This window comes from Podarcis bocagei, assembly GCF_964188305.1.
Source record: "Podarcis bocagei genome assembly, chromosome: 2".
Taxonomy (NCBI): Eukaryota; Metazoa; Chordata; class Lepidosauria; order Squamata; family Lacertidae; genus Podarcis; species Podarcis bocagei.
Genome location: NC_138126.1, coordinates 2,149,570 through 2,167,441, shown reverse-complemented (window position 1 = coordinate 2,167,441; position 17,872 = coordinate 2,149,570). Strand labels below are relative to the sequence as shown.

The window sequence follows — 17,872 nt, the reverse complement described above, 5'->3', positions numbered from 1 at the left end:
TCAAAGGGGGGGGGGATAATAAAGGGGGCTTCCTCCCTTTCCTCTCCCCCCCCCATGGTTGGACTCGCTCTAACAGCCCCCAGCGCCCCCTGCAGCTCCTGATCTGGGACTTAAGGCAGGGCAAGGACTGAGCTTCAGGGGAGGAGAGGGTGGCTGGATCGGGGCTCCTGCTCAGGGATCTCTCCCTGGTCTACACGGAGTCAAGGCAGATTCCTGGGCAGGAGGGAGAAGTCAAGGCAGGCGGCCCCCCCCCCAGCCCCTCTCTCTTTCTCCAAGATGGCTTCGATCCCTCCCCCAGGGATGCTTCCCTTCCCTCCGCCCCCCCCCAGGGTCCCCTTTCCCCAAAGGCCCCCCTGGCCGGCTCAGCCTTCCTGCCAAATCTCTCCCCATCCCAGGAGGGAGACGGGGGGGGGGTCTCCATCCAGGCCTCTCTCGCCCCCATTAACCCTTCCATGGACTCCCCAGTCTCCCCCCAAAGGGGACTCACCAAGCCAGGATGGCGGCGCCCCAGGGATTCCTGCCGAGGGGGAGCCGGAACTGGGGCCTGGGTTCAAGTCCCAGCCCGGGGGGGGGCCTCCCTTGTCCTTCCCGGGGGGGGGGCTGAGCATCTCCTCTCCCCCCTCCCCTGCTCTCTCTGCTATTCCCATTTCCTTCCCCGCAAGACTAAGGGCTGGGGGTCTCCAAGGAGGCGCCCCCTCGGGGGGAGGGGCTCCTTTCTCCAAAACCAGCCCCTCCCCCGCTCGCCGGATCCCCAGATCCGCCCCAGATTTCACCCCCCCGCCCCAAATCCTGTCCCCCCTTCCCAGCTGCCCTGTTTGCAGATTCAGGGGGAGGAAAAGCGCCTCCTTCTCCCCCCCCCAATATATAGATATATATCGCACCTCTTTGCCCTCCTCCTCCGCAGAGCTGCTCCTCTTCCGGGAAGGTGGATCAGGCCCCTCCCCTCCCCCCTTGGCCCCCTCCCTCCCTGCCTCCCTAGGAAGCGGAGCTCACTGACGGGGGGGGAGGAATGAGTGGCCCCTCCCTCCCCAAGACACCAATTCTCCTGCTCCCAAACCAGCTCCGTTTTCCTGATTCTCTCCTGAGAAAGTCCCGGGTTCGATCCCCGGAGGCGGCAGGGAAGGAGACCCCCCCCCCACTGGGAAAAAGTCCCCCCTTCATCTCTTTTAATCCCTTGCCGGGAGAGGGGGGGGTCCGGTCAGTCTCACCCCCATTTCCCGACGGGGTGGGGGGGAGGCAGGGCCGGGGCGCAGGGGGTCCCCGTTACAACAGCCCCGCAAAGTAGACCGGAGTTGCTGCGCCCTTTGGGGACTCGGAGCAGTAACTTAGGACCACCCTAAATGCTGCTCTCCCTCGCCATTATATATATATATATAGATAGATAGATAGATGATAGATAGATAGATAGATAGATAGATAGATAGATATAGATATAGATATATATAGATCCGCTGATTTTGTGTGAGCTGCTGGCAGGAGAGCTTTGGTTCAAAGGCAAGATGGAAATGCAAAGGTTTCCCCCCCCTTCGTAGCAAAGCGCTCTTCCGCCGCCCCTCCTCTCCAGATCCAGGGCTCCCCCCTTCCTCTCCCCCTTTGAAGACAGAGCCAGAGCATCAGCCCCTCTCCTGGGAGTCTCTTCCCCTGCCAAACAGCTCTTGCTGGCAAAGGTTTCGTCAGAATCGCCTTTCTTGCAGCTTGAGGCCCTGGGTTCGAGTCCTACCCTACAGCCTAGAATAATCTTTCTTTGTTGCTGCATCACCCTGCGGACTCAGGTTAAGCTAGTGGTCCACCGAGACCCCTGGATCCTTCTCACATGTACTGCTAGTCAGCCAGGTGTCCCCCATCCTCTATTTGTGCAGGTGGGTCTTCCTGCCTAACTGCAGGGCCTGACATTTGTCCCTGTTGAAGTTCATTCTGTTACTCATTTTGTAATGCAAGGACGTGCCCCATCGGAGATGCTATTCCTGTTACAGGAAATCTCAGGGGAGCATCAATAGCGCAAGTTGCACTCCTCCCGAGTGGTGGATCTATGGCTGGGCAGGATCTGCCCCGCCTCAGACTGCAGGGGAGGCAGCTGGCAGGATGGACTGCTCCCCAGTGCCCTCCTTCTCCCAAGGGAGGAGGGTCCTGGCTGGACATCTCCTCCCCCCTGACTTGGTCTGCTTCCCCAAGTGGTGGAATCCATGTGTCCCAGAAAAGAGGGTCTTCCTTGCAGGCTGAAGTGGTGCAGTCCAGATACAGGCTAAACCCCTGGGAGATGTGGAGGAGGCAGAGACTTTGGGCCTCTCCCTCTGGCACTGCCCACTCTCTGCTCTGCCACCTTCCCCCTTCATGCAAGATTCGCAGCTAGGAGGCCAGTCCTTCCTGTCTGGCCGGATTGGAAGGTGAGTGAAGGGAAGCCTTTGTTGGGAAACGCTCTGGCCTACCTGCAGCCCCCCTTCCGGATCTCCCTCCGAGCGAGCGTCCTCCGGTGAGCATAGCTCTGGAAAAGGCATCCCCTTCTCCAGCGACATAAACCATCTTGATTTGTGCACACTAGCCTTCTGGCTTAACACAGCAGAAGAAAGAAGCACCCTAGTTCTAAACTACTATTTATTTACATAACATTTACATACATATGCATAATGGCATCCATTCTCATCAGCTCCAACAACAAAACAGAACGACATAAAAGTGAAAGTAGTTTCACAGTCTCACACCGGAAGGGAGATAATACAGTCTTCCTTTCTCACGCTCCACTCAGACAGGCGTGTGAAATATATAACAAACATAAAATCAGCACTGGGGAGCATGAAATCCTAACAGCCTTTGTTCTTTCTCTATACATGCACTACATTGTTTTATGATGTGGCAATCCTTCACTCAAGAAAAATAATTCCTAATGGAAAATAATTATTAATGGATGGTAATTAGTAATGGAAAGCTGGAAGTCAGCCCTTGTTGTTGTGGTTTAGTCGTTTAGTCGTGTCCGCCTCTTCGTGACCCCCTGGACCAGAGCACGCCAGGCACTCCCGTCTTCCACTGCCTCCCGCACTTTAGTCAAACTCATGCTGGTAGCTTCGAGAACATTGTCCAATTATGGTGCTGGAGTTTCCTCCAGCACCATAATTCAAAAGCATCAATTCTTCAGCAATCAGCCTTCTTTACAGTCCACCTCTCACTTCCATACATCACTACTGGGAAAGGGCAAAATGCCAATGAAAGATGGGAGAGTCGATTGCACAGCAAGAATCAAGTTATCGGAGTGGGGTTGGGGTGGGGAATACCGGAAATAATAGATTACAACAGGAAGGGAAATACCAACCTTAAAAGATATTCCACACAGAAAGTTACAAGATATAAACCCCTCTGGCAAATGGAAAGAGATGGAATAGCTAAATACGAAGTCGTTACATCAGTGGCTGCCAAGATAAAGTGGCTGCCAAGATTAATAAAAAATACATTGGGTATACAATATTTGGGACGTGGGTGGCGCTGTGGGTAAAAGCCTCAGCGCCTAGGGCTTGCCGATCGAAAGGTCGGCGGTTCGAATCCCCGCGGCGGGGTGCGCTCCCGTTGCTCGGTCCCAGCGCCTGCCAACCTAGCAGTTCGAAAGCACCTTCGAGTGCAAGTAGATAAATAGGGACCGCTTACTAGCAGGAAGGTAAATGGCGTTTCCGTGTGCGGCTCTGGCTCGCCAGAGCAGCAATGTCACGCTGGCCACGTGACCCGGAAGTGTCTCCGGACAGCGCTGGCCCCTGGCCTCTTAAGTGAGATGGGCGCACAACCCCAGAGTCTGTCAAGACTGGCCTGTACGGGCAGGGGTACCTTTACCTTTACCTATACAATATTCAATAATATACATATTCAATAATATTCAATAATAACATATGTACAATTCTATATACAGTGGTGCCTCGCAAGACGAAAAGAATCTGTTCTGTGATTCTCTCCGTCTTGCGGTTTTTTCGTCTTGCGAAGCAAGCCCATTGACGGCTTAGCGGATTAGCGCTATTAGCGACTTAGCAGCTTTTAGCGGCTTAGCGGATAAGCGGCTTAGCGGCTTAGAAAAGGGGGGGGAGGAAAAAAACCCCGCAGGAACTCGCAATACATTTTCGTCTTGCAAAGCAAGCCCATAGGAAATTCGTCTAGCGAGTTTTCCGTCTTGCGAGGCATTCGTCTTGCGGGGCACCACTGTACCTTAACGCTCCTCCCTCCACAAGGTTTATTTAACTTTAAACATTTTAATTGCCTCAAATTGTTCAAACCTACCCAAATAATTCAGTATCTTCTCAAACCAGTCCTCCTCTTTCTCACTGAGCTTAAGCCCTTTCAGTCTATGTATAAGATGAATGAATGAATAGACTTTATTTGTGTAGCCGACAGGCCATAGCATCAAAATGTACAAGATGCTTTTCGTCTTTTGGTGTCTTTGTTGTTCCATCAATGGGAGTTATGATGCTGTTCCTATAATGCTAATCCCACCAACCCTGCTCCCAAACTACCACCACAACTCCTAACACCAACATTTCCAACTCTCTCCACCAAGGCCCCAAAATCAGCTGGCTCTCAGCCCATCATCACTCACCCCAGCACTCCAGATTCTCCCCCTCCCTATCTAACATTATATTACATCTGCTATTATACTTGTGAGACATGACCTTCATTTCTTTAAAGACCTGTCTATACAACTTTATATACAAATACCAGAACTTCACATGCACTCCATGCATTTAAGACTGATTTCCCATTATCTGAGTTCATTGATGGGAAGGAAAGTGAACTCAGAGAAATACGTCAAGCACTCCATACATCTAAATGCTTTCTTCTCCCCTTTGAGAATCTGTAGAGGTTTCTTAAGCATCCCATTCTAACTGATGCACCGCTCTGGGACTTCCAGGTTGTCGCATCAGAGTTCAGTCGCCTGCCATGCACCCTCCGCAGCAGATCAGGTCCTGTGGTAAACTGGTCCCCAAACATTAGCCCCTCCCTCACCTGTCTTTGCTCTCCGGCCAGACCAGGTTTCTGGAGCAAGGCTGGATGTTACGGCAAAATCTGGGTGCGAGGCTGCTCTGCCACCCAGCTCGTCGGACTAAGTCCGCGGGTCCCTTCGGAGGAAAATGAGCTCAGCCGGAGACAGGAGCAAGCTGCAGAAGATCCAAGTTTATTGCGCAACAGGTTCAAGGCGAGATTGAACAGCGAGAAAGGGGTGACATGAACTTTTGAGATTTCCCTCCATGTCCCAGAATACAGTGCAAAATACATCCCAGTTACATCATGAATACATTAAGAAGAGGTTGGGTTACACAGATTATATCATGAATCCTTTAAGAAGAGGTTGGGTTACATGGATTAACATATGGAGGAGGGAGGGGGGATATGCAGAGCTGGAGATATGCGCAGATAAGCACATCCTGAGTACCAGTGATGAGAAGACAATGATCCATGTACTGGCATTGCCCGGAGGAAAGATTTGGCAGAGTGATTTGACAGGATTAGGGTCTTGACACCTTGCTTGAGGGATGATGGAGGACAGGGGAGGTGTCATGGGGTCCTAGAGAAATTGAGCAAATTAGCACGTTGAGTTTCTATGAATTTTATAGATTTTAGTCTCTTTTGACATTGACAATTGGGAATAAATGGATATATTGTAGCGAAGAAGGTAAAGAAGACATGCCCCCCCTTCCGTATCACTGGCAGACCCTTTTTCCTTTTCAGAAACAGGACGAAACAGAACTGGTAAGGCTCCCTTGTCCCAGGGTTACCTTAAGCCACAGCTCAAGGGAGACTGCTGTGCTTCTTTGTTACTGGTTAACCCCAAACTACAAGTTGCTTCCACAAGCTTGCAGGCGGAAATTCTTTAGTAAGGCGCAACCAAGAAGCTAGGCGTTGGATTTAGCTATTCCCCCGGATAGGCACGCACAATACAAGAGAAAGTTTCTTGCTTAAAATTTATTTTAAAACATAAAGAACATGCTAAAAAGCAGGCACATCTTTTGGTAGATTACAAGTAAAGAGAAAAGAAAAACGTTGCAAAATATAGCTAGCTAATACTCACTTCTACACTCTAAGGCAAAGATAGGAGAGTTCAGAGTCCTTCAGAGATCTGCATTCAGAGGTCTTAGAAAACCTTCATCACAAAAGAACGGCTGCTTAGGTGGAACATCAGCAGCCGGGTGATTTTGCGGATTGCAGAGCGCGCCTTCCAGCCATTCTCAAGATCTTTTATCCCTAATTTGCATGTGGAATCAGATCCCCCAGGCCCAATCACCACTCTTGGTTACATTTGAATTCTCCAATGACCAGCTTGTGGGCTAATAATTTTAACTTCTGACAGCTGGGCCAATTAAGGCTCCAGAGCCTAGATCAAAGTTGTTTCCTCCCTTTCTTGGAGCTTATGCAGATGCACCTCCTTTGGGCAAAAAACAGGGAGATAACATCACCGGCTGGATATACATAACTTCCCTCACAGGTGTCAACCCTTCACATTATCCAGAGAATTCCTCTCCCATAGTAAACCTTTCACGCCCTTGGAGCCAACGGGTCTATGGGTTAAAGCAACAGGACCTAGTTCCCATAATTCTTGCTGGTTTCCCACAAGGCCTCACTCTCCGCTTGACCAAAGTACTAACTTTACTACAGGTGCCATGGGGGTGGGAGAGAGAGTGTGGGTATAGCCCCCCCCCAAGGCTCTGGGGTTACCGGAGCACTCTGCCTAAAGTGGAAAGCTATAAAAATGTTGGGTGTTAACAAGAACTTGACTATGGGCCAGACGAGGAAGACACCCTCAACCAAAGTAGAGAAGGAGAAACAAGAGGAGAAAGAAAGAAAAAAATGACTTGATGGAGATTCTTGCTTTCAGAGTGAAATCAGCTTATGCAAAAGCAAATAAACTACCAGGAGTTTGATTGATTTTATGAAACTCAAGATGAAGAACTCCAAACACACTACCAGAAAAACTGATTACAATGCTCAAAATTGCTGAAGAAAAGAACCAGCTATAAGTTTCTGGCTGATACGCTCAAGAAGAATTCAATTCCCTTTAGTTGCGAATTCCTGGAAGGGAATTTTTTTATGTACATAGGGAAGAAACAAAGATGGCAAGGGCCAATAAAAGCAGAGGCATTCTAGAGAAAATATATTTTAAAAAAGAGCTGGGAGATGGATGCATCAGAGAGCCAGTGTGGTGTAGTGGTTAAGCACGGGAGTCTCGTAATCTGGGGAACCGGGTTCGCGTCTCCGCTCCTCCACATGCAGCTGCTGGGTGACCTTGGGCCAGTCACACTTCTCTGAAGTCTCTCAGCCCCACTCACCTCACAGAGGGTTTCTTGTGGGGGAGTTACAAATAGGTAGCCGTGTTGGTCTGCCATAGTCAAAACAAAAAAAATTCCTTCCAGTAGCACCTTAAAGACCAACTAAGTTAGTTCTTGGTATGAGCTTTCGTGTGCATGCACACTTCTTCAGATATCTCTGAGGTATCTGAAGAAGTGTGCATGCACACGAACTAACTTAGTTGGTCTTTAAGGTGCTACTGGAAGGAATTTTTTTTTCTTGTGGGGGAGGAAGGGAAAGGAGAATGTTAGCCGCTTTGAGACTCCTTAAAGGGAGTGAAAGGCGGGGTATCAAATCCAAACTAGACGAGCTGGAGGAGGGAGATAGCTGATAAGGGGAAAGGGGACTTAAAACTGTTTAAAGGATTCAATGATGGATTTAAAATTGTTTTCATTGAATGTGAATGGTTTGAACAACAAAACCAAATGATATAAAATTACACATATTTTCACAAGGAAACAACAACAAAAAATGATTCTTGGTAAATAAAGGACTAGGACAGGAATTCATATAAAACAAAGAAAAGAGGGGTGGTACTATATATATATATATATATGAATTCCAAACTGGACTCTAAACAGATCTTTAGAGGTGAAAAATTATTGCAGTGAAAGTGATGGTGCAAGGAGAAAAAAATATTATTGGTAGGAGCTGACGCACCTAATGAGGAAAAAGAAAGATTGGATGAAAGTATGTCTCAGGTTTATGATGGAAATATAATTATTATGGGCGATTTTAATGGAGTAGTATCACTGGACTAAGACAGAACACTGTAGAAAGGTATCTCAAAAGAAGGCAAAATACCAATTTTTTTTTGTAATTAATTATGTAATTAGGAAGAATTTATAGAGAGTTTGGAAAATGTATAAGGATTTGTTGGAAAAGAAAACATCTTTGTGGCTTTCAGCCAACCAGATGAATTATAACTAGGGAGAAAATTACTTTACTTAGGGTGATGCTCCTGAAGAAACCATTTCTTTTAGGGATAACTGGGTTAAATGTTCCATGAAGACAGATGAACGACAGCAGCAAAAGTACTTTATGCACAAAAATGGCAAAATCAAGAGATAGCTACACTTGATCAAGAGAGCGGCAGTTAAAAGTGATGGAATATGTCAAATTGGCAAATTGAACTATGAAAATAAGAGATCAAGACAGACATTAAGGAGGAGTAGAAACCTTTTGTTGAATATTTAAAGAATTTTTGTAAACATGTACAAACACAAGTAGGAGCTGAATGGAAAACAATAGTTGAAAACTTGCTGGAGAAGAGTGTGGAAAAGGTAAGGTGTAAATATCTGAAATATGCAGCAATTTAAAAATTCTATGGTGAAACCATGGAGAGGAAGTCAAGTATGAAATAAATGTGTATCTGGAAAGTATGTAGCAATTTGTAAATAAATTCCATATAAAAACAAATTGCATATAAAATTATATACATATAAGGTAATAGAAGAACTTCCCACACTCCTTCCATTCAAATCATTTCTGCTTTTTCAGTTTGTTGGTAGATTGTTGGGTTTCAACTCTTAAAGCTTCTCCTCCTTGTGAGTTCATTGATGTTTTGTAAGAACATAAGGATTGAAGAGCTATCTACACTCCATATAAGTGGTTTTCGCTCTGTGAGTTCAATGGTGTTTGCTAAGGTGTCCACTTCTATTGAAGCTCTTTCCAAACTCCATGCATTTAAATGGTTTCTCCCCTGTGTGAGTCCGTTGATGCTTTCTAAGCGTTCCACTCTCAGTGAAGCTCTTTCCACACTCCATGCATTTAAATGGTTTCTCACCTGTGAGTGCGTTGATGAATTCTAAGCTTTCCACTAGTAGTGAAGCTCTTTACACATTCCATGCATTTAAATGGTTTCTCCCCTGTGTGACTCCGTTGATGAATTCTAAGGTGTCCACTCTGACTGAAGCTCTTTCCACACTCCATGCATTCAAATGGTTTCTCCCCTGTGTGACTCCGTTGATGAATTCTAAGGTGTCCACTCTGACTGAAGCTCTTTCCACACTCCATGCATTCAAATGGTTTGTCCCCCGTGTGACTCCGTTGATGAATTCTAAGATTTCCACTCTCAGTGAAGCTCTTTCCACACTCCATGCATTTAAATGGCTTCTCCCCCGTGTGAGTCCGTTGATGAATTCTAAGGTATCCACTCTGAGTGAAACTCTTTCCACATTCCATGCATTCAAATGGTTTCTCCCCTGTGTGACTCCGTTGATGAATTCTAAGGTATCCACTCTGACTGAAGCTCTTTCCACATTCCATGCATTTAAATGATTTCTCCCCTGTGTGACTCCGTTGATGAATTCTAAGGTTTCCACTCTGACTGAAGCTCTTTCCACACTCCATGCATTTAAATGATTTCTCCCCTGTGTGACTCCGTTGATGAATTCTAAGGTTTCCACTCTGACTGAAGCTCTTTCCACACTCCATGCATTTAAATGATTTCTCCCCTGTGTGACTCCGTTGATGAATTCTAAGGTCTCCACTCCGACTGAAGCTCTTTCCACACTCCATGCATTTAAATGGTTTCTCCCCTGTGTGACTCCGTTGATGAATTCTAAGGTGTCCACTCCCACTGAAGCTCTTTCCACACTCCATGCATTTAAATCGTTTCTCCCCTGTGTGACTCCGTTGATGAATTCTAAGGTGTCCACTCTCACTGAAGCTCTTCCCACACTCCATGCATTTAAATGGTTTCTCCCCAGTGTGACTCCGTTGATGAATTCTAAGGTGTCCACTCTGACTGAAGCTCTTTCCACACTCCATGCATTCAAATGGTTTCTCCCCTGTGTGACTCCGTTGATGAATTCTAAGGTGTCCACTCTGACTGAAGCTCTTTCCACACTCCATGCATTCAAATGGTTTCTCCCCCGTGTGACTCCGTTGATGAATTCTAAGTTTTCCACACTCAGTGAAGCTCTTTCCACACTCCATGCATTTAAATGGTTTCTCCCCCGTGTGAGTCCGTTGATGAATTCTAAGGTATCCACTCTGAGTGAAACTCTTTCCACATTCCATGCATTCAAATGGTTTCTCCCCCGTGTGAGTCCGTTGATGAATTCTAAGTTTTCCATTCTCAGTGAAGCTCTTTCCACATTCCATGCATTGAAATGGTTTCTCCCCAGTGTGACTCCGTTGATGAATTCTAAGGTCTCCACTCTGACTGAAGCTCTTTCCACACTCCATGCATTTAAATGGTTTCTCCCCCGTGTGACTCCGTTGATGAATTCTAAGGTGTCCACTCTGACTGAAGCTCTTTCCACACTCCATGCATTTAAATGGTTTCTCCCCTGTGTGAGTCCATTGATGTTTTCCAAGTGTTCCACTGTCAGTGAAACTCTTCCCACACTCCATACTTTCAAATTGTTTCTCCTCTCTCTTTTCACAATCCATGAATTTATATGGTTTCTTTGTTATTCCCATTGGACATGGCCCTCCAGAATTTTGACTGCCTTCTCCATTGTCTTCTTTCAACAGGGAGGAGCGGGGGGAAAGGAAACCTAGGAAGAGAACAAAGGAATATTACACACATCAATTAGCACCTGCTCTTATTTTGACATCTCGTACATTCTTTCCTGTCCTCCATATGAAATTTTTCGGAAAGACAGATGAAATAATGTTAAATAATGGTAATGCATCATCAGCCTTTCCTAACCTTTAATTAAGCATTAATGAAGCAGCATTATACAGTTTAACTGTGGGCTTTACGTTTGATAAAAAATGGTTTATCACAGGAAAGGGAGCTGCTCTATGTTCCATGAACCTGGCCAATATTCATCAGGGTCCTAAGTTCATCATGAAGTTCTTCATCCGCTGCACTATAATCCTCCACCCCTTGGGCCACATTTTGTCCCCTTCGACCTCTAGATCTTTATTCATCACCTGCACAGTCCCTTTGGCCTCAGGAGGTCCATACTGACCATTTTGGGAGACCCATATATAAGTCTAGTGACAAGGCTTGGTGCTTGTGGTCGGTTGAAGGAGTGCTCAGTTGGAGAATGTTCTTGGGGTGGGACCTCCATCTCTCAGCCTTGCATTCTTGAATGGAGAGAGCTCGAGATGCAGAAGGAAAGCAGCTGGAGCCTGACTGCTGGGAAGGCCAGATTGAGACACCCACCCCAATTATGATTTATAATAATTATATGCCACCGAGTCTCGCACCCGCCTCCTGACACTGGCTTGTCTTAGCAGAGATTCCCTGTCCAGGCCTCTCTCACTGTTCTTCCTCCTTTGCCCTGGGTGGCCAAGGGCTTCCGGATATTCTAGCTCTGCTCCAACTGGGAATTATTTATTAAATTGTTATACCTCTCTTCATCTGAATATCACAAGATAAAAATATGTGTTACACTGAAATAGGTGAGTATTAAAGGTGAATAACACTGGCCAGAGTGGTGCATGCTCTGGTTATCTCCCGCTTGGACTACTGCAATGCGCTCTACGTGGGGCTACCTTTGAAGGTGACTCGGAAACTACAACTAATCCAGAATGCGGCAGCTAGACTGGTGACTGGCAGCGGCCGCCAATACCATATAACACCGGTCTTGAAAGACCTACATTGGCTCCCAGTACGTTTCCGAGCACAATTCAAAGTGTTGGTGCTGACCTTTAAAGCCCTAAACGGCCTCGGTCCAGTATACCTGAAGGAACGTCTCCACCCCCATCATTCTGCCCGGACGCTGAGGTCCAGCGCCGAGGGCCTTCTGGCGGTTCCCTCATTGCGAGAAGCAAAGCTACAGGGAACCAGGCAGAGGGCCTTCTCGGTAGTGGCGCCCGCCCTGTGGAACGCCCTTCCAGCAGATGTCAAAGCGATAAACATCTACCTGACATTCAGAAGACATCTTAAGGCAGCCCTGTTCAGGGAAGTTTTTAACGTGTGATATTTTACTGTATTTTTGGTTTCTATGGAAGCCACCCAGAGTGGCTGGGGAGGCCCAGCCAGATGGGCGGGGTATAAATAATAAATTATAATTATAATTATAATTATGATTGTTGGAAAGAAAAGAAAGAAGAAGGAAACCCGTGGTGTGTCCTCCTGAATGTAATATAATAATAATAATAATAATAATAATAATAATAATAATAATAATAATAATAATAATAATAATAATGTGTAAAGAAGAAACCAATCTTCAAATCAGTTTCATATTCCCTGGCTGTATTTCTCAGCCATGATTGTGACTCAGAATCTTAGCCACACTTTATTCTAGAATATCAACTGGATCTCTTTGTAATAGGAGCCAGACATCCCTGGGATTTCATCCAGACATTCCTTTAGTGTGGGCAGCAGCAGCGGAGGAAGGAAGGAATTAACATTGGGGGCAAACCACTTCCTTCAGAAGGTCTTCCCCAGCGGCCAGCAGGGTTGATAAACTGCTCAGTGTGGACACCTTGGCTTTATAGTGTTAGGGTCTGGATACCAATCATAATCCCTTGGAAATGTCTCAAGAACCCTTAAGATCCAGTTCCACCAACTCCCAAGTAACACTGCGCCCTAGAGGAACCTTCTGTGCTGAGTTGAGGCATCTCTTGTGGAGTTTGGAACTGACAAGGTTAAAACTCCGTGGTGTCCTGTATCTGGATCTGGGAGGAGCTGGATGCAGAGAAGTGCATCACAGGATGTTGTTCTGACGCTCTTCAGATCTGTCTCTGCAACGGACAGAGAAGCAGCTCAGCTTAGAAGCTGCTGTGAGTGTGCTTTTGGAAAGCACAGAGAAACGGCCGAAGTTTCCGATGGTGTCTGATGGATTTATTACTCTGTAAATAAAGCTACTGGAGATAAGAACGGACTGTCTTTGGACTTGATTTATCCCTTTATCTCACACGGAAGCAGGACCGCTGCTACTCTGCATTTCTTTGGCCAGGTCAGCAGAGCCTACGCCGAGGAAGCGCTGCCTGGACCCAAAGATTTATTTCCGCAAAGGTTATGGAAGTTCCGTGTTTCCTGACAAGTGTGAGAAGGGAGGAAGACTGCCAGCTTTGAGTTGCTGTGATCTCCTGCCAGGAAGGGAAGTGAGGAATGCTGGTGATCGGAGCCAAGAGCCAAGAGAGACGGCTGCTTCGGAGGACCAGCTCGCTGGCAGAGTGAGTACGTTTGAAGCCCCGGGGGGAGGAGATGGCTGCTGCTCAGGCACAGCAGGGCCATGAGAGCTTCAATATCCCCTTTGAAAGATTAAATGGAGCCAATTGGGAAGACTGGTCCAAACACATGTATTATTGGCTGGAAGGAAAGCAGATGTGGGAATGCACGCAGGCCGATCCAGTCGTGGCCGGGCCCAATGCAGCAGCTGCAGATGTGGAGGGCTGCAGCGGCGGCAAAGAAAGATAAGAAGGCCATGTCCCATGTGGTGATGGCGATTGAAGCGTCGCAGCTCCCTCATAATTGATGGCTTACGTACCTGTCATCAGATTTGGTCTGCTCTGACTAGAATACATCAGAGGACCACAGCTGGGGCAAAGATCCAAGTGATACGTTCTGTGTTTGAGAAGAGGCTGTCCCAAGGGGAACCGATAAGGGATCGCATTGCTCAGATGATGACTATCTTCAGTAAGCTGCGTCAGCTCAATGTGCCCTTCCCAGATGAACTTAAAGCTTATACGCTTTTAAGCTCTTTGGACAGGAGTTATGAGAACTTGGTTCTAACGATGGAAACGATGCCATCGCAGGATCTTACGATCGAATATATTAGCGGACACTTGATTGACGTAGAATCAAAGCGGCAGAGGGCTGTGAAAGAGGGCGCAGGCTGCACCCCAAGAAGGAGTGGGGGGGCAGCAGCCAGGAGTGGTGAGGACTGTGTGAGAGCCTTTGTTTCCAAGAGATGCTATCGGTGTGGCAGCAACACACACTTGGTCCGCAATTGTCCACTAGAGGCGCAGGATGGTGCCAAGGACACCGGCCGGCGTGGAACGTCAACAAAGCAAGTTCCCAGAGCCAGACGTGGGAAAGCTGCAGGCCAGGAGAAAAACAAAGACAAGGCGTCTTTTCACCTCACAGCTGCGATGGTGTCTCTGGGAAAAGACAAAAGTCTCAGTCGAGGGGAGGCTGCAACCATGGCAACCAGGAAGGACACTTGCAGAAGCCCCGGTGTGGGTGCGAGCAGCCCCATGGCAACTTTGGAAGACAGCCAGAGAGGCACTTTATCTTTCGTGGTGGACTCAGGTGCTACTCACAATCTCGTGAATTCACGGGAGCTCCTGAGAAACTGCAAGACAGTTAAAACTGAACGTTATGTTCACTTAGCGGATGGGTCTCGGAGACCACTGACTGAATCTGGGTCTTTATATTGTACTTTTCTAGATTGTGAGTGTCAGGGGTTCAGGAGCAGAGGCAAGGGCAAGGGAGGAAACAGAGAGCGAGGGGGAGGAGGCAGAAGAAAAGATGAGTGATGACGACGACCCGAGATCTCCGAGTCTTTCCAGTGAATCAGAAGATTCACAGAAAGGAGCACCAGTGGCCAGGGCAAGGGGGGAGCCTAGGGGGACACCCCAGGAAGATAGAGCCAGAGGGGACTCAGAGGGGAGCAGTTGGAAATCGGGACCAGCGTCACCGCCAGAGAGCAGGGAAGAGGAAGGGCGCCAGGGATCAAGCGCTGGCAGCTCACAACAGGAGGGAGGGCACGAGTCAGGAGTGGCCACACCTCCATCGGGGAGCGAAGAAACGGTCAGACGGAAAGTGGAAGGTTGGGCGCGCGCGCCAAGTTCAAATGCACAGGAAAGTGACGCAGTAGGTAGCCCGGAGAGGGAGCCAGGTCCTAAAGCCCGGCGCAAGGAGACAGGAGGGTCCGGGGGGTCGGCGTCAGAGGAATCCCGGAGGGAAGAGACCCCGGGGGGCAGAGGGACCCAGAGGAGAACAGTCAGGCGGAAAAGGTGGAGCAGGGCTAGGATATTAAGTTGGTGCACAAGGGGCGGAGACTCAGACGGAGCTTCGCCGATCTAACCATAAGACGTAGAGTTGCACACAGCAGCTTGAGAATGGAAACTGTAACTCAATAAAGACTTTTACTTAATGATCGCTGGCTAGCGTGATCCTCTGTGAGCTAGGATCGGGGAGCAGCTCTGACAGTGAGGTGCAAGCTTTTTTTGTTCCAGAGCTTGCCCACTCTCTTTTGAGTGTGTCAGCATTAATGGCTATTGGATTCGATGTTTTGTTCTCTAACAATTTGTGTTCCTTTTACAGGGATGGGAAGAAGATCTACAGTGTTGAGAGGAAAGACAGGCTCTTTCTGGTGGAGATGCCTATTGAAAATGGGGTTGGTGGAAAAATGGGACTGGTGGAAAATGGGGCTAGTGGAGAGTCCATTGAAGATGCACAAGTGCAGTGTGCAAACATCCCACCACACAATGATTGTATTCACATGTGGCACAGGAAATTTGGACACGCGGGGTGGTCGCTTGTGAGAAAAGCCGCAGAGAACACAGTTGGGTGTAGGTTCAAGGCATGTGGCAGGCAGATACCTAGATTGTCAAGCCTGTAAGCAATCGAAGGTCACAACATGCACCTACCCCAGGTCAGAGAGGAGAACCAGCAAACCCTTTGAGTTGGTGCATGCAGATTTATCAGGTCCCATGCCAACACCTTCTTTAGCTGGGTCTAAATGGATTCTGGTTCTGATTGACGATTTTTCTAGACATACTTGGTTTTTCTCACTGAGACAGAAGTCAGAAGCAGCTGCACTGATCAGAGATTGGATCACAGCGGTAGAGCTCCGGTTCTCTACCAGGGTGATTTCCTTTCAATCTGATCGCGGGGGGGGGGGAGTTCACAGGTTCTGCGCTGCAATCGTTTTTCAGGCAGAAAGGTATCAGTCATCGATTGACGGCCCCCTGCTCTCCGCAACAGAATGGGGTTGCAGAGAGAAAATTTCGCACACTACAGGAATCTGCAAACGCAATGCTGGCAGATTCAGGGTTGCCACAGCGCTTTTGGGCTGAAAGTTATAAGACAGCATGCTTTCTGCAGAATCGGGTGTACAATTCCAGTGTAGGCAACACACCGTTTTTCTTGTTGCATCAGAAGAAGCCGAAGGTGCACTACTTCCACGTTTTTGGATGTCAGGCTTGGGTTCTCATTCCAAAGGCCATGCGCAGAAAGGGTGAGCCAAGGTCTAGGAAGATGATCTTTGTAGGCTATGAGCCGGGTTCAAAGGCGTGGCGTTTCGCATACCCTACTGGCAACCAGTCTAAGCTGCTCATTAGTGGCAGTGCTGAGTTTTGCGAGCAGAGTGGGTGGAAACGTCTTCACGGGAACCCGGATGTTCTGTCAGACTCAGATGAGGAGGAGGAGGACGAGGCTGAACCTGTTGCTGAGGTGCATGGTCCACAGCCACAGAGTCCAGAGTCGGGTTCTCCAAGGGAGAGGCTCCATATCTCTCCAAAAGGGAGTCCCAGGACCCCTCCACAGGTTTCTGTCAAGTCTGAGCCAAGGAGTGAGCCATCCTCACCAGCAGAACCAGCTGTACGCCCGAAATGGCGCAGCAGGTCAGAGGAGGAGGTTTCTGACACAGGGGATAGTAGGGCTGATCCAGGTGAATCAGGCGCAGTTCCAGAGTTCACGCTGAGGTCAGCAAGGTCAACCAAGGGTAAGCCACCTGAAAGGTATGAAGCCACTAGTGTTTGGGTTGGTGTGGCTAGGTGTGAACCTGAATCCTTTGAGGATGTTCAGAAGTTGCCTCAGGAAGAAGCTAGCAAATGGCATGAGGTGATGCAGAAGGAGATGAACTCAATGGAGTCTCTTGGTGTTTTTCTCACTCACACAGATACCGGCTAACCAGCGAGCTGTTAGCTGCAGATGGGTTTACTGACTTAAACCCACAGAAGCGGGAGAACCACAGTATAAAGCGAGATTAGTGGCCCGAGGATTCACACAGAAAAAGGGTGTCCACTTCACAGAGGTCTATTCGCCGACCTGGAGAGCAGAGACTCTGAGAACGCTTTTAGCGATAGCAGCACAGAGAGGTTGGAAGGTGAACCATTTTGATATAGATGTCGCCTACCTGAACTCAGGTCACCAGGAGGAGTTGTACATGCTTCCTCCTCCAGGGTTTGAAGTCAGTGAGCCAGGCGTCGTGTGGCGGTTGCACAAATCCATCTATGGATTACGCCAATCTGCCAGGAATTGGAAGATGTGTCTACATGAAGCCTTAGAAAAGCTAGGTTTTAAGAGATCTCTTGCAGACAGTTGTCTTTGCATTAGAGATTCAGGCTTGAAACAGCAAGTGGTGCAGGTGTTTGTTGATGATTTGTTGATCGTGGCACAAACAGGTGAACAGGTGGAGAAGTTTGCTAAAGAGCTTAGAAAACGGTTCAAGCCGAAGCAGCTTGGAGATGTCAAGTCTTACCTAGGCGTCCAGATAGCGAGGACTGAGGATGGAAGCTTCTTGCTTTGCCAGAAAGGTAAGATTGAACAGTTGCTTGAGAAGTTCAGGATGAGTGATTGTGCAGGAGTGAGAAGTCCTATGGAGACTAGTTTTGTGAAGGACAGCCAGCAAGTAGAACGCGCTGAGTTCGAAAATACTGAAGTGTTTCAGTCAGCCCTAGGGAGTTTGTTGTACTTGTC

General features: G+C 47.9%; 4 protein-coding genes across 6 annotated transcripts in view; 1 reads left to right on the top strand and 3 right to left on the bottom strand.

Moving 5' to 3' along the window:
• The window catches only part of LOC308580705 (uncharacterized protein), a 35,017-nt gene extending 24,064 nt beyond the window's left edge, over window positions 1–10,953 (bottom strand). The window contains exons 1-3 of one of the 3 annotated variants that reach the window (XM_081182761.1): window positions 9,098–10,953; window positions 8,952–9,013; window positions 5,123–8,493 (exon numbers count right to left, since the gene is read on the bottom strand). In XM_081182761.1, coding sequence (XP_081038887.1) covers window positions 8,998–9,013; window positions 9,098–10,740 — 1,659 coding nt within the window. In that variant the 5' untranslated portion in view covers window positions 10,741–10,953 and the 3' untranslated portion in view covers window positions 5,123–8,493; window positions 8,952–8,997. Of the gene's footprint in view, window positions 1–5,122; window positions 9,014–9,097 lie in introns of those variants that run through there. The other 2 variants (XM_081182760.1, XM_081182762.1) reach the window with 2 other exon arrangements.
• Window positions 1–17,872, top strand: part of LOC308580498 (uncharacterized protein) — a 332,166-nt gene that overhangs the window by 102,648 nt on the left and 211,646 nt on the right. The window lies entirely within an intron of this gene.
• The window catches only part of LOC308580947 (uncharacterized protein), a 182,794-nt gene that overhangs the window by 5,408 nt on the left and 159,514 nt on the right, over window positions 1–17,872 (bottom strand). The gene's annotated exons all lie outside the window — the stretch shown is intronic.
• The window catches only part of LOC308578706 (uncharacterized protein), a 120,670-nt gene that overhangs the window by 5,408 nt on the left and 97,390 nt on the right, over window positions 1–17,872 (bottom strand). The gene's annotated exons all lie outside the window — the stretch shown is intronic.